This window comes from Pleurodeles waltl, chromosome 11 (genome assembly GCF_031143425.1).
Source record: "Pleurodeles waltl isolate 20211129_DDA chromosome 11, aPleWal1.hap1.20221129, whole genome shotgun sequence".
Classification (NCBI taxonomy): Eukaryota; Metazoa; Chordata; class Amphibia; order Caudata; family Salamandridae; genus Pleurodeles; species Pleurodeles waltl.
Genome location: NC_090450.1, coordinates 320,336,405 through 320,353,344, shown reverse-complemented (window position 1 = coordinate 320,353,344; position 16,940 = coordinate 320,336,405). Strand labels below are relative to the sequence as shown.

The following is a 16,940-nucleotide window of genomic DNA, read 5'->3' as shown; positions in this document are numbered from 1 at the left end:
CTTAACTGAGGTGCTATTATTTCAGATGATCCTGACAACCTGTTCCCTCCATGGACCTCTTCTTAAGAGCTCAGAAACATTCCATTGCACTTTTTTTCACTTTTCCATGCAATCATTTGTTGGTACTTAGCAACTCTTTCTTGAGAATTCATTAGTGTGGAGCCTTTACTTTATTTGATATAGGGATGATTGTGAGCATTATATCCACTTAATGAACAAGTTACTTACCTTCAGTATCTGGTAGGGACTACGTAGACACATAGGGCCATATGTACAAACACATTTTCCCATACACACAGAATGGGCAAAACTGCTTAGTACATCTGGCCCGTATTCCTTAGCTTAGAATATTCCCCATGTGTCAAACAGCATCTGGAGGATTTTCAAGCAGTGCTCCTGAGAGCTGGTAGGTGGCATTATTCAGCTCCACGACTGTATCATCTGCACCGCAAGTGACATGCACAGTAACTATATAGGTGCACCCAGCAAGCTGATGTTAAGTTACTTTTGAGACTTTCCACGCCATGAGCAACGATGAGAACTGACACTGGTGTGACAAATGGCTAGATAAGAGTCTGTATCAGATAAGGCGCTACTGAAGGTAAGTAAGTTGTTTATCTAAAATAAACGTCCTTACCTTAGAACAGAAACACAAGCAACCCCTCCCCAGAGGTGGATCTGCAAAGCCAATTACATCAGGTCCTGCAAAACCAAACAAGCAAAATGCCAGTCACGATGGACCAGACTGTCCAGGCAGTAATGCTTGGAGAACATGAACAGGGATGCCGAACGTTGCTGCCTGACCGATGTGCGATTGTGAACATTTTCAACTTCTACTTTTTCAGGAAAAGGTTGAGAAGGAACAGGTCTAGGATAGGACAAACCACTCCACCCTCTTTTGGCACTAGAAAGCAGAGGGAATAACAACCACAACCTACATTTGATGCAGGCATCATCTGATTGTAGGTGGGTGGCATGATGTCAGGGTAGGTGCAAAGGAGAAGGAGTAGCCCCATTGGACGATCTGTAGTACCCAGCAGTCAGACGTCACGGACAGCCACTGGGGAAAGTGATAGTGTATCCTGCCTCCAACTGGGTGTGCTCATGATGGTCAGAGGGCAAACTAATGGAGGCAGTGGCTGACTGGGGCGGGGGCTTTGGGAGATATTGGTGAACTGGCCAGACTACTAGCTAAATGTCCCACGTGGTTTGTGGGACCTACGTCCATGGCAATGAAAAGCCTGTAAGCTGTGGTGGCTGGCAAGGTATGGATGCAATTGGAGGCCCATTCCCTGGCCACAAAAGGAGCAGAAGGCAGACTAGGGTGAAGAGGGGCCATAGGCAAGCCCAAGGACCTGGCCATAGCTCTGCTGTCCTTAAAGCACTCCAGCACTGGGTCTTTCTTCTCTCCAAAAAAGAGAGAGCCTTCTAAAGGGCATGTCCATGAGGGAAGCCGGGACATTCACGGAAAAGTCAGTCAATCTCAAGGCACGGCGCGGCACAAGGCCACTAAGGTGAAATCATTCTGCCCAGTGAGTTGGTTTTGTCAAGCCCACACCTTATGATGAACTTAGCTGCATCTCTCCCATCAGCAACAGGATGGGTGAGTATGGCTTGGAGCTCCTCTGAGACCATAGGCAGCACTTGAGCCACCGAGTCCTTATCGTATGGGAGCAAAGGCCCAATAGGCATGCAGTGTTCGCCAGCCACAGTACCAGGCTGTCAGAAGAGAACATTCTTTTACAAAAGGTATAAAGCCTCTTGGAATCACTAACTGTTGGAGTGGTAGGTAACGTGCCAGGGTGGATTCTGATGTGGATGCTTGGTCTACCAAGCTCTCCGGAATGGGGTGCTGAGTAAGGAAACTGGGGTCCCAGGAGCAGGGAGATAGCAGTGGGCAATCGTCCTATGCACAGGAGTCCCTGTGTAGAGCTTGGCCAAGGCACTGAGAAAGAAGTCTTTAAGGGCTTCAATGAAAGGGAGTCGGGGCTCAGAAGGTGTGACTTGTGGCTGAAAAACCTCAATCAAGACATTCGTCTTGACTGCCACTTTGGACGTCTCAAGGTCCAAAAACCTCAGCCGCCCTATGCACCACCATTGCGAAAGAAGTACCCTCTCTCCATAGCTACGCTAGGAGAGACCAGATCAGTGTTAGGCGAAGTGCCTAGCCCACTGGTCTCCGCCAGTTCTTCTCACCAGTTTGTCCAGTTCCTAATCATGGGGGTGGTAATCATAAGGGTCTACAGATCCCTCCAATTCGTCTCTTTCCAAGCCTAGCAAGCAATTCAGGCAATGGCACTGGGAAGAGATGTCCCAGTCGGCACCCAAGTCAGCTTCGGATAACACCCATTCAGCTCCATCTCAGAGTCAGGAAGTCAAGAATAACAATGGGGATGGAGTTGACCAGGGACATCTCAGTGTCGCTGGCGGTATCTCTGGCGGTGTCCTGGCAACTACACTCCAGATCCAGCATGGGATTCATGAGGCCCCAATGGTGCCAAGGGCAAAGTAGCAGGTGTAGAGTAGCAGGTGTAGACCCAATAGGGGTCCCTTGTGGACCTCTGGGGCCAGGCCACCCACATTTGAGGTGCATGGCCTCAAAGAACTACTTCAGTTGGGTGGGGGGCCACTGACAGATGTGGCAAAGTTGAAGATCTCTTTGACTTCTTGGATTTCTTATGCTTGTGGGACATACATGACTTCCCACCAATGTGTAGTGCGACGACAACTGTCTGGACAGGCTCTGCAAACGGTTCTAGGATTATCTGCGCTATCAGGACCATGGGTGTCAAAGAGACTACCCATGTCAGGCAGCAAGGAGCTTGAGGGAGCGCTCCCTCAGTGCCTTCGATGCATGGTGCGGCAATCGTCATAGGTCTTGTTGTCATGGTCCCGCTCGAAGTACCACAAACACACCAAGTGGGGCCTGTCACCAACATTTGCCTGAGACAGGCCCCACATGGTTTGAAACCAGCCACTTTCTTAGTTAACACCTCAAACCAGGAGAAAAATTCTCAAATAAATTCAACAAAACAGAGAAAAAAAGCCAGTCAAAGAGTGACTGAGGGGTTCCTCAGATCGGATCAGCTCTATCAGACGTGGAAATGAAAGACCCCACGAGTGCACCGGGTTGGGTCCTCAATAGGTACCATGCATGTCACTTTCAGTGTGGCCAATTTGGAGTGAAACAATGCCACCTAATGGCGCGTGCAGTGGTATTGCTCGAAAATCGTTCAAACTCAGTCTGGCACCTGTTTAATCCTTCTCATCAAATAGTTTCTTCCTGTCTTAGACAATAGCCAAAACAGAACATTCACTGTAAAAAAACAAAGTCTACAGGGCGTTATAGTTAGGAATTAGCATTAAAAAAAACAGAGAAATTCAATGAGAACAACAAAGGTTACAGGGATATTATAGTTAGGTTTAGATAGTACACACACAAAACCACTGAAATTCAGCAGTTACAGAAATAGTTATCTCAAATAACTAGAACGTGTCCTAAGGTAACTATGACTTGCACCCTCACCATGCACTGTTAATTACCCCACATATTACATCACTCATTAAATTTTCAATGACATCATTGATAATACCACTGCAACATTTGAAAACTGTGCACAGTAGGGGCGCAAGTTATAGTTACTTTAGGGCACAAGACGTACAAGGCACAGTGAGCACCTTCTAACATTACTGTCAGTTCACATCATTCCTAATCTGCCTAAAATTCATCCATAGAGGGCCATCCCTTGACACAATAAAAATAAATCAGCTTGGATTTTGCCAAATAACCAATGTTTCAGTGGAATGGCATCAAGAGAACTACACATACAAAAACACCTAATGCTCATTCATTACTTTTTCAATGGATGGAATAGAAAATGGAGACCTGCTTACTTTTGTAGCACATTTTCCTTCGTTTAAAGTTCAAGACTGTGATATTTTTAGAAGAATTCACTGTCAAGTTGAGCTGCATATGTAACGTGACCTCGGAGTCCATTTTACCACTGCAGTAAAGGTCTATTCTGAACACTGAAAAATAAAGAATTAAACAAGGATAAGACAAAACTTCAAACATTTTCGTGGAAATTATTGTTCCGTATCAAACTTTTAAGATGAACACTATCAATGATCCATATCATGGAAATACACTATTGTCAGATTTGTGAGGTAGAAATTATGTTTCTATTTCACTTGTTTTGCCTTAAATTCCCTAAATAGACAGACAAATGCCACTTGACTGCAGCATAATTAAACTTGCAAGTAATTCCACATCGCAGGGCCATCAAGTGTTAAATGTTCACTGCAGATCTGATGCAATCTCCATGTCACAAGTTCCAATCCTAGCAAGACCAACTCAGCTTTTCATTATTCTCAGGTAGTAACTAACAAGTTACTTACCTTCGGTGACAAATTATCTGATAGAGACTTCTAGCTGCAGATTCCTTACCTTTGATTCGATAACCAAGCCATAGCCTCCTGGCAGAGGGCTGCGGACAAATGCTTTCAGACTATAAAGTCCTGCAGGACCGAACAGGCAAAATGCCCATCCCTGTGGGCCTGAATGTCCAGGCAGTAGTGTTTGGCAAATGTGGGCAGAAAGAGCCACGTTGCTGCCTGACAGATGTCCAGGACTGGGGGCTCCACAAGCTAATGCCATGGTTGCAGTTTTTCCCCTGGTGGAATGGGCTCGTAAGCCATCGGGAAGCAACTTCTTAGCCAGGGCAAAGCAGATCTTAATACAGAGAACGACCCTGCAGGAAATGTCAGTTTCTGTTCCGGCTGACCCTTCTTTGCTCCCACAAACCCCACAAAGAGGTGGCCATCCACCAGAACTCTTGTGTGGACAGGTTTGGGTAGAAAATCCTCCCCTGCTGCTGCTGCGACAGAAGATCCTCCCGAAGGGGCAGACTTATTGGAAGATCGATGCTCATTTTCAGACGCTGTGGATACCAGACTCTGTGCCCAGTCTGGAGCAACACGGATGACTTGGGCCCAGTCATTCTTGATCTTCTTGAGAACTCTGAGCAGGAGTGGTATGGGTAGAAAGGCATACAAGGAGGCCTGAGCTCACTTGCGACAAAAGCGTCGCCGAGTGATTGCTGCCTTGGAAACTCCAACACACAATCATGATGACTCAGCGCGTCTCTCTTCAAAGGCAAACACATCTAACCAAGGCTCTCCCAATGCTGAATGAGACCTTGCACCACCGCCTAATGGAGATGCCACCCGTGATCCGCCAGGCATTGACGGCTGAGTTTGTCCACCCTGGCATTCAGAGAACCTGCCAGGTGTTAAACCACCAGGGTTATTCCCTGCCATTCCAGCCATGTCCAAAGAGCCACCCCACCCCTGCTTGGTGCAGTACCACATGACAACGGTGTTATCCGTGAACACCTGCACCCACTTCCTCTTGACGGAGTAAAGAAACGCCTTCAATGCTAGCCGCATTGCCTGCAGCTCCAACATGTTAATGTGGAGTCTGGATTTCACCAGAGATCAGAGTTATCCAATCTCCACCACTCCCAGACAGCTGCTCCATCCCAGAAGTGACACATTCGTCACTACTATAAGGTATGACTGGGGAAGGGAGAGGAGTCTACCACCGACCCAAATGCGGTTCAAAATCCGTCAATGTAGGTCTTTTGCAGTTCCTGCCAAGATTTGGACCTTGTCGGAGGTATTTCCCTGATGCTTATCCACTGGAACTTTAAGTGTCACAGCAGAGCCCGCATACGCCATCTGGCATGATTCACCAGCAGGATGCAGGAGGGCATGAGGCCCAGTAGCTTCACAGTCAGTCTCACCAAAACCCAGGATAAAGGGTATCATACCCTGAATATTCTTGACTCGCTGTGCAGGAGGATAAGCCTGAAACTGTCCAGGACAACTCCTATGAAAGATCGTCTGAGGGAGTCAGGTGAAACCTTGGCAGCTTATAGTGAACTCCAGCGAATGCAGAAGATTTGCTGTAGTCTGGAGGTGGGAGACAACTGCCTGGGGCATGCTAACCTTCAACAGCTAGTCATCGAGGTAGGGGAAGACTGAAACCCCTGCCCTGCGCAGATGAGCTGCGACCTCCGTCATCACCTTGGTGAACACCCGAGTAGCACTGGTAAGGCTAAATGGCAGCACAGTCAACTGAAAGTGTTTGTGGACTACCTTGAACTGCAGGTAACGCCTGTGGTCCTGCAGGATGGGAATATGAAAATATGCATCCTGCAAGTCCAGCACTAGCATCCAGTCTTCTAGGTCTAGGGCAGACAAGCCCTGAGCCAAGGTGACCACCTTGAACTTCTCATTCTTGGGGAAGAGATTTACAGTCCGTAGGTCTAGAATAGGGCATAGACCCTTTCTCTTTTTGGGTATCAGAAAACAGCAGGGATATCAACCACTGCCTACCACCGATATCTGGACCTTTTCTATGGCTCCCTTGGCCAAGAGAGTCGTAACGTCCTCTTGGAGTAGAGACAAATGATCCTCCACCAGCCATTCAAATGTTGGCAGTATTGGAGGGGAAAGGATAAGAAAGGCAGGGCATAGCCTTTCCTGATTATCTGCAGAACCCGTGAGTCAGATGTTATGAACTGCTAGTGGAGGTGATGATGGTGTATTCTCCCTCCAACTGGCCAAGCATGGTCCAGCAGAACCAAACTAGGAGGGCTTTAAGGCTTCAGCTGCTGGGGACTGGTGGCAGACTACTTCTGGCCTGCAGATCCTCTGGGTCTGAAGGCACTGTTCCCACGCCCTTGCATAGCCTGGGGTAGTTGCGTAGGACGTGGCTGGCATAGGGCGGATGCGGTGCCACACCCCTTCGTAACCACAAAAGTGGCAAAAGGCAGATGGTGGACAAGGGGTCGCCAAGAGACCCAAGGACTTGGCCTTAGCCCGCGAGTTCTTAAAGTGCTCTAGCGCCGAGTCGGTCTTCTCACCGAAAAAGCGAGCGCCATCAAAGGACATGTCCATCAGGATTTCCTGGACATTCCTCAAAAACTGATGTTCTCAGCCAGACATGGTGCCTTAAGGCAACTGTCGACATAACCGCTCTACCTAGCTAGTCAGTCGTATCTAAGCCACACTGAATGGTGAACTGTGCTGCGTCCCTCCTGACTTTTACTGCGTGGGAAAGTATGGCCTGGGCCTCCTCTGGAACCTGAGGCAGCACTTGCACAATCGTATCCCAAATGGTGTGTGAGAAATGGCCCAATGAGCACGAGGTGTTCACTGACCTCTATGCCAGGTTGGTGGAAGAAAACGTCTTTGTAAGATGGTCCAGCCTCTTGGATTCCCTGTCCAGGGGAGTGGAAGGAAATGCGCCATGGAAAGTGGAGGCTTTGAATATCAAGCTCTCAGGGGTGGGGTGTTGGCTGAGGAAGCTGGAGTCGACCTGTGCAGGGCGTTGGCAGCAGGTAATCGTTCTATTTACAGGAGCCCCTGTGCTGGGCTTGGACCAGGTTCCCAGCAGAACGTCTAAGTGCTTTCTCAAGGGGCAGAAGAGGTTCAGATGTAGAAGCCCCAGGCTGAAACACTTCCATCAATATGTTCGTCTTGACAGTCACTGAGGGCAGTTCGAGGACCTCCGCTTCCCTATGCACCACCACTGCAAAGGAAGATCCTTTCTCCGTTGCCCCCAGTGGGGTGAGAGAGCAAGAAAGTATCTGAAGAGGGGTCCAGACCACTGGCCATTCCTAGCTCCACATACCAGTCCAAAGACCTCTCAAATGGTGTTCCAAAGGGTCCAGTGACCCCTCTTAATCTCCTCCCATGCTTGTTATTTCACACAGCCAATCAGGCAACGATCTGGCACCTGGGGGCACTGTTAGCACCGGACTGTCAGGAATCAGAATGGGGCTTGAGTCGTGGCACCAGGACCATCTGCGTCGGGACCGATGCCAGAGAAGGTGCCTGGGCACACCTGGTGCTTTCCGGATCCATGAGACCCTGTCAGAGCCAAGGCCAAAACCAATGGAGTGGAACCGGATGGGGCCTCTTGCAACCCAGGGGGGCCTGAAGGCGGCCAGAGGGGTCGGCCCACCAATATGTGGCGAATGACCTTGTAAAATTTCTAATCTGAGCGGGTGTGGCTCCAGCTCCCGGAAACAGGGAGGAGGCATGGAGTCGAAGTGGGCAACAACTCCACAGAATTGTGCTGGGAACGCTGATGTTCGCCCACTCATCTCGTTAGCCGACGGACGAGGTGAAGTTGAAGACCTCTTGGACCTCTTGGCACCTATGTAGGTGACCACGATGTCAATTCCTGTGGAACCAACGCCACGTGGAGCCGAATGGAGCCACCTGACGGAGCGCCAAGGAGTACTGCTAGAGTAAAAGTTTACAGATCCAGTCTGAGGCCTGGGGAAAATCAAACGTAAGGAATCTGAAGCTAGAAGTCTCTATCAGATAGGAGTTCCATTAATCTGGATAACATTGCCTTTTGCTATTGCTTACAAATGCCAGAAGTGCAGTATTAAGGAATGTATGTATATGATCTAGCTATTACTGATTTATCTCTTAATTACACTTCACTGGCTCTATTCCACAGCCTCTGTACACAACCAGAAACAAAACTCAAAACAAATCTAGAACAAGGACACCAGTGCTCCAGAAGCAGTTTATACATATGTGCAACACGCAATTCAGTAATATAAGTCCATGTGTTTGCCAGTAAAGAATAATAAAGTGAGCCCAGAACCCAGACGCATACGGAGGGGTGAGGCCGGAAGTAATAGCAACCTCATGGATATAAAACAACACTGAACTATACTGTAGTCTTCTCACGCTCACTGCTGGATCCAGCATGTAGGATGGTGACAATGTGAGCAAGACGTATCAATGAACTACACTTAGAACTGATCCCAACCCTGCTGTTTTAGTTAAAAAAGAATGGCAATATGCAGGCCTAACCTACTTCCTGAACTACAATTATGATGCAATGGCACAGATGATTCTGGAACTGGGGGAGGCACAAGCCAATTTTACACTGTATTGTTTTGTGTGTATTGTTTGATGTACAACTGTTTTCTAGGAGAAAGGTGAGAAGCTGTGGGCCTTGAGCACTCTGACTGCATCGCACATAAATGTAGTAGGAGACAGGAGGAGCTGAGTGATTTGTGTAAAATGGGCCCCCTCTACCATTTCCTTTTTAGTCAAGCTAATTTAACTTCCCTATACTGGCATGGCGATTCAGCAAGTTCAGAGTGGCATTAGGTTTGGACTACAAGTGACCAGTTTCAATCCCATGCCTGCCACCTTGGTATTTTCTCCTTCCAAGGTTGGTAAGCAGAGTACCATGACACTGGGTAATAGTGACATTGTCACATAAAGCTCTTAGAAACAGCAAAAAAGCATGCTTGAAGAATAAAATGAAAAAACATGTGCTTCCCCTACTCTCAGAACACATACAAAAAAGGATTCAACCAATCACCAATTCCTGTTTCCAGGAACTAATTGCACCCACACAAAATTCCACTTCAAATATTGTCATTTGACCTTTCAATTCAGTTCACCCACACAACTCATTGTGGTGTTAGCCTTAATTCTCATCAAAGGAAACTTCCTTCAAGATAGGGTTTGCCACTCGATTTACATTATAACCAACATCTCTAGCTTCATTTGTGGCTCCATCTCTGCAAGAACTATCAATATCTTATTCTCCCTAAAGACAAAATGTAATTATTTTTGGTAATATTTCTGGTGGATACAATTTTCCGATAAATTTTCCATGTAAGGAAAAGTTTAGACTAGTCTGGCAGAGTTTCCATTGCAGTGAGTCCAGAGTTCTACGAGGAGGGGCAACGCGGCTCCAGTCACGACTCCACCTCCAAAATAAAGTCACTGGACTATATTAGGCACCGATCAACGACAGTCAGTTCTGATATTTGTTAAGCTCTGCCTTGAGGTATTCCAAGAGGAATAAAGACAACCACATGAGTGATAACAGTATCCATATGTACACACTTAAGGATTTTATTAACCACAGAATATCTCAAAGAAGAGAAGGGAAAGTAGGAACCTTTTTCTTATGATGGATACATATTTCACAGATTCCTAAAGCAGAACCTCCCATAGAATTAGGACTAGTTAGTGCCAGTGAACCAAGGAAATAATGCAACAGGCTCGGTCAAATACCTGACACTGTGTGCGTGAAATGGGAGGAAACAGAGGTTTGTAAAAGTATGAAAAAGTGATGATATAGCTGCCCAGCAGCTGTCATCAACCAAGAGCCTCTGTAATGAACCAACCATGGCCCTTTTGGAATTAATAGAAATGCCTTCTGGGGGCTCTTTTGTGGCAATGGCATAGCATTTCCTGCCACAAAGGGCAAATAAACATGAAATGCACGTTTTGTCATCCACTTGCCTTTAGTTGCTCAAGAAAACCATTAAAAACTGGTCATCAACTCTGTCTAGTTATGAGCGGTCAATATAAAATGACACTGCACAGGTGAGATTCAGCCTACGCAGACATTCTTTCTTCTTGGCTGCTTGAGGAGAAGGGAAGAAAGATGGAAAGGCAATAGAGTGACCTATCTGAAATGCAGAAACTACTTTGGGTAAGAAGACGGGTGTTCTTTTCCAAACTTTTTGCCTGCTTGCCTCCATTTTGTCTGGATTTGTGCTCTATCGGCGTTAGGACTGTGCACTTTACTGCTGCTGACCAGTGCCAAAGTGCATGTGCTCACTCCCTCAACATGGTCTGATTGACATACACCGGATTGCCATATTCAATTTACATATAAGTCCCTTGTAGAGAGGTATAATACATACCCAGGGCCTGTAAATTAAATGCTACTAGTGGGCCTGCAGCACTTAGTGTGCCACCCACTTTAGTAGCCCCTTAAAACTTCTCCCAGACTTGCCATTGCAGCCTGAAGACAGTGTTCCACTGCCATGTCGACTTGGCATTTAAAACCCCTTGCCAATCATTAAACTCCAGTTTTATCACATACAAGTCACCCTAAGGTAGGCCTTAGGTAGCCCATAGGGTAGGGTGCTGTGTAATTAAAAAGGTAGAACATGCATTTTTTTATTTATTATTCCATGTCGTAGAAGGGACAAACCTCACATTTGTTGTATCCTACTGAGAGGACTACCCCTACCACAAAGGGACACTGGGTATTCCCTACTAAAAATAAGCTGTAATTCCTAAACCAGAAGTGGTAGTTATGTCCTGTTTGGTACCTATGAAGTTGTAATGATAAACCCGCTTTAATGGCAAAGTCGGATTCATAATTACAAGTTTGAAAATACCACTATTAAAACACTGGCATTTCCCTGCCCTTAGCTCTCTGTGCCTATAACCTTCCTTAAGTCACATGACAGGGTATAACTGACAGTTGGGACTTTTTGAATTCACCCAGGACAGTCACACAATAGAGGGATTAGTAGAGCCTGAATGGGCCATTAACTGACTTGATTGGGGGGGTTTGGGGGGGGAGGGTGCGGCGATAAGCACAGCCCTACTTGCAACTGAATAGGCTGGGCTCTGTCACCACACAATGCAGCCAGCCAGGAGCCAGTCAACAGGGGAGGCAGGGAATTCCTGGAACTTACAGCTCTTCTAGAACCTTCCAGCAACTTCTAGGGGGAGGGGCACCAGGGTATAAAATTGGGACTCCAAGACCTGCTCCTCAGTTCACCACTGGACCTGCGGAAGGACTTTCAGAGGACTGCCTGCTGTTGTGATCTGCTTTGCACTCTTCCAGATGCTGCTGTACCTGGAAGGACTGCTTCTGCTGCCAGGAGCCTCCTTGGGTCCTTCAGAGACCTGTGCTGCTGCAGAGCTCTACGTCACCTCCTACACCCAGAACTCCAAAAGTGACTTCAAGGGCTAGTTCAGCTGGTCTCCTCCTTTGATCCACAGGGACATAACTGGATCCCACCATCTTGAACCTGCACCTGGAGCCAGCCTGAGTTTGAGTCTTGCACCCCCAAGAGATCTCCACCCACTCCTGGACCATGGGTTGTGGTACTAAAAGTGCATAGGTGGCCATTTTCTAAAACTGAGGACTTGCTATTTTTAACTTTAAATCTTAAAAATTCATACCTTCGGTTTTACTAATTGGATTTTGATGGTTCTGGTGTTAAATAATTTATTCAACTTTTCTCTATTTTCTAAATTGGTTTGGGATTTTTATTGTGTTGTGGTTTCACTGTGTTGTTGTTTGTATACCGCATAAATACTTAACACACTGCCTTCAAGTTTAGCCTGGCTGCTTTTTGTACCTAGCTACCCATGGTTAAGCACAGATTAATTTAGTGACTTTTTGTGGTTTACCCTGCAAGGGATTGTGGATGTTGCTTGACAAGGGCTCATATCTCAGCCAGCCAACAACCCAATTTCTCATAACAGGCAGGTGCAAAAGAAGATATCTGGATAGGAAGCTGTGATGGCCATACAAACCAGAAGGGTATGAAGTGCTCCCACCCAGCAAACAGAAGTAATCACCACCAACAGAACTGTTTATAGATTAAGAAGTATAACTGGGCAACTGTGCATCAGCTCCAATGGAGATGCCATTAAGAGAGTCAAAACAACACTCAAACCCAACTAAGGAATAATAAAATGAGTGAGATCGAACAAGTAAAACAGACTTTTCAGAATATGTGCCACTAGTAGTGACTTAAAAAGTAAAGGGTGGTCACAAGACACAAACAGAGCAGCCAGGCAGCTTTTAAATCTAGCCTCTGCCATCGCAAGACATTGGACGTGGGATGTAAGAGAATTAATCTGACCTACTTACACCACAAACTTGTTCCAGCAGAATGCACAGCTGATTTTAGCAACAGACTTCCCGACTTCCACAATGACATCTGTAACCTCATCAGGATGTCCAAAGGACTTTAGCCTGCATTGTTCAACCTCCAAAAATGCATCTACAGCATCTTGGGACAGGAGTGGAGGATCTGATCATCCTGTTGAGAGAACAGGTGCGCTCTGTACAGAAAGTGAAGTGTTGGCCAAATGCTGATCAGAGTACCAGATCCAGTCAGGAGCGATCAAAGTCAGGTGTGATCATTCCTCCCACTGTACTTTGGACAGAAGAAGAATCGACAGGAACATTAATACCTAGCCCTGAGAACCACCAAATCTGAATGTAGTCCCCAGTGGAAAATCCAGCCAGAAATGTAAGACCCAAATTGAGGATACCTCCTGTTCTAAGCTGTAGTGAAGAGACCCACTAAGAGAAAACCCAGTGTGGAGAGAATGGATTGTCACCTCAGGTGTAGCTCTAACTCCTGGACTACGCCCACAGTCAAACTGTCTATCGACACACAGGAAACAAGCCGAATCTGCTCTGCTGGAGGATCTAACGGGCAGTAGTAGCACTGCTCCCCGAGAGGGAAGGGAGTAAGTCCTTCTACTTAAGATAGGCTGCCCACCATTTGAGCACATTTTTGTGCAGGCACTAACATAACATGGACCACACTCCCCACACTGTCATGTTGCCCAGATAAGAATCACAACCTACAAATGCATGCATCTATGATTCTTGAAGGTGAAGCCTGCAGGGGCTGAATGGATGACCCCCTGAAAGTCTGGTGGTCTCCAACAACCATTCCAGATCCTAATTCAGCAATTGTAAACTATATACTTAAGTTGAGAGGCTACATTGGTTTTATAGCAGCTGCCTTCCCCAGAGAACACTGGACGGCTCAACTGGAGGGAGGCATTAACAGCCATTAGGCCATGAGGCCTAAAAGGAACAATACCTGCAGGACTAGGTTCTCAGCTTGAGCCAGACACAATGGACTCGCATCCAATATTTGTGATCCTCTCTGGAGTATGAATAGCCATCATAAGGTTTGCATTGAGCACTGCTTCAATAAAATGAGGCAAGCCTTCTAAAGTTGAAGTAAAGCCCAGGTCATGGAGCAAAGCATAGTCTGCTATAAATGTTCCTGAACAAATGACTAGGATGCCATCTTTATGAGCCAGTTGTCCAAGTAAACAAATACAAGGACACTCATCCTCCACAGCACAGCTACACTGATAGCAAACACCTTTGTAAAGATGTGTGGGGCTGTTGTCCGTCTGAACAAAAAAGAAAACTGGAAAACAAAATTGCTGGAACCCCAATGCGAACCTTAAGTAGTGCGGATAAGCATGGAATACTGAAAGATGAATGTAAGGGACCTGGAAATCTTGGGAAAATGTCTGAGTTCAAGACCCACAAGACTGACTCAAGGATAGCATCCTTAACTTCTGCTGGATAAACAGGGTAAGAAGACTGAGGTCCAGGAAAGGTCTCAGTCCTTCTGGAGGACTAATAAGTAATGGAAGTAAAATCCCATGCCGTTCTATTCAAGATGCACCACCTTCAGGATCAGGCTAACACCTTCAGTATGAAGGCATGTGGTTGGGGAAGGGGGGTAGAAACAAAGGGTGTAGCCCTGATGCAATAGCAGGATCACCCAACAATCAATCATTGCTATTCAATGAATGACAAATTGGGAGACACTCCCCCAGCAGGAGGTGATGTCACAAAGAGGTGGCCTCTGAGGGGTTGGAGGCAGCAGAGAATATGGTGGTGATTGGATCTGCTGCTCCTGGCAATGCTTCCTACACCCAACCACGCCTTAGGAGGAGGGTTAAAGTTGATGCCAAATTTGGACAAGCTGGAACTGCTGCCAGTGTTGGAAATGTGCAACCACAGAATACCCAAGGAACTTACAAAACTGTGGTTGAAATTGATGTGCACTAGAGGCCAAACCAAGAGTGCAAGCAACAGTCAAGACGTTCTTGAAATGTTCCAATGAGGGGTGTCTTTCCCTCCATTAAAAGTGAAGTCAATGAGTGTAGCCTGTGTATCTACCAAAATCTCACAAAAATATATCCAAGCATGCCAACAAACAGTATCCACAGACTTAAAGCCACACTTCATGATCTATTTTGATGTAACCATTTTCGGGTCAAAGAAAGTCTAATTAAACGGAAGCAAGGGCTTTGCAAAGGTTGTGGAGGATTGAAGGCTTTCCTTCAGAATATTAGCCTTCAATTCTACTGAAGGCGAAGTCCCTTTCAAAGCCTGAGCCACATTCTGAGCAATCATTGTAAAAGACTAAACTGTCAAAGCATGACCAGATGTATTAATGTTGCCATCTCATGGAGTATCTCTGCAACTGGCATTTAAACTACACATTAATGGTAACTAACACCAGTGTTGTGAGGTGGCATGAAGTCTCAGCTTCTGAGTGTCATCCTCCACTCTGCCATAGTTCATATACTAAAAAGCCAAGTGGGCTAACATTTGGGCCCAGGGCAGATACTCACATTACGCACCGCTGTTAACATTATACCCCACTTCTGACTTATTACACAGATGATACTTTCTCCATAGACTCCCTAGCTGGCACTATCTCTTTGTGTAGAGGCGCTGTGGTCTCGAATTTGGTGCCGAAAATGAACCTCAACTAACAGCGGTACTTCCACAGAGGTTGAGGATGGTCAGCTGCAAGACTGGGTTGAGGAAGGTTTAGCTGTGGTTGGTGCACTTTATGCGGATGGCATGCTACGCCCCTTTGAAAACCTGAGCGAAGAATTTGATCTCCCTGAGCAACAGTTCGAATTATATGGCACTCTTTTAGCGGCACTGCATGGAACTAAAGGGGAGGTGCGAGGAGGAGATGCAGCCTATTCGCAGTTGTCAATTTCTTTGTAACGCTAGTAACACTCAGAAATAGGTCTCAGGACTATCCAGGGTGATGCATTAGGATGTGCTCTCCCCATCACACTGCTGTGCGAACGGTGGGAGATTGACCTATGATCTCATACGACTGATGGAGACTTGAGCTAAAATGTGGGAGGTGGCGCCCAAGCTCTCCCACAAAGTCCATTTCAAACTTATCCACTACTATATAATGGCATCAAGCCTATCTCACATCCCAGAAACTTAGCATCTATTTCCAGCCAACTAACGCTGAATTTCCTCATTGCCATGCTGACACTGAGGACCTCCTTTACATTATGAACCTCTGCTTACTTAACCTCTACCTGAAACGAGGCAGTGCACCTCCTGGCTGAGGTTACAGCCCACATCCTAACCCCATCACCGGGTTCTGCCTGCTGGGCCTAGACCTCTGGCCAGCCGAATACAAAGTTACAACTTGGTTCACTGATTTGGCCCTTGTGTTGGCTAGTCGCAGAATTACAATGCGCTGGAAGGAGATAGTAGGCCCCACAACTGAACACTGGAGGGCAACCTTTTGCAGTGGGCAGACTGGGAAGGGGGTGCGCTGCTTCAAGTGGCACACTTGGGCAGGGGACCTACAGAATGCGCACGATTCAGAAACTTCTTCAAGCTGCAAAATGACACCTACAGGTAAGAGACTATTTCATTTTGCAGCATGAATCTTTTCTGGATTTACATGCTATGCATTGATTTTGTAACGGTATTTCACTGTTGAGAAGGTTGGGCTTAAACTGGTAAATAAAGGTTTTAATACTTTTTTGCCCAACTTCAGCTTCTTCATTCATTTGAAGGTCTACGCAATAATCTGTGAAATTATTAACAGGTGACCATGTAGCCATCATATAAATATCCTGTAATGTAATGTTTGCTAGAAATGCTATTGTAGTTCATTTTTTGCGGGTTGAATATGCTCTTGGGTTACAACTTAATGGTGCTCCTGCGGCTGCATGACAATTTTATATATTGAGAAATCCAATTTGCAATAGATCCTTTGGTGACTGGACTTCCTTTATTATTTTCTGCAAAGCATATAAACATTTGGTTTGTTTTCCTTATTTATTTATTTCTATGCAATAGAAAATTGTCCTTCTAGCATCCAACATGTGTAATGCTCTCTCAGCGTTACTCTTTTGGTTCTTAAAGAAAATCTGGAATTTGAATTGATTACTGTGCGAATCTGACATTATTTTACGCTGAAATTGTGGGTCTGTTCTCCTGACCACTCTGTCCTTGAGAATTTGCAAACAGCATT

General features: G+C 46.2%; 1 protein-coding gene across 4 annotated transcripts in view; it reads right to left on the bottom strand.

Annotated features, from left to right (window-relative positions):
* Positions 1-16,940, bottom strand: part of RYK (receptor like tyrosine kinase) — a 630,333-nt gene that overhangs the window by 432,200 nt on the left and 181,193 nt on the right. For all 4 annotated transcript variants that reach the window (XM_069213581.1, XM_069213579.1, XM_069213580.1 and 1 more), the window contains exon 4: positions 3,895-4,029. In XM_069213581.1, coding sequence (XP_069069682.1) covers positions 3,895-4,029 — 135 coding nt within the window. The remainder of the gene's footprint in view (positions 1-3,894; positions 4,030-16,940) is intronic.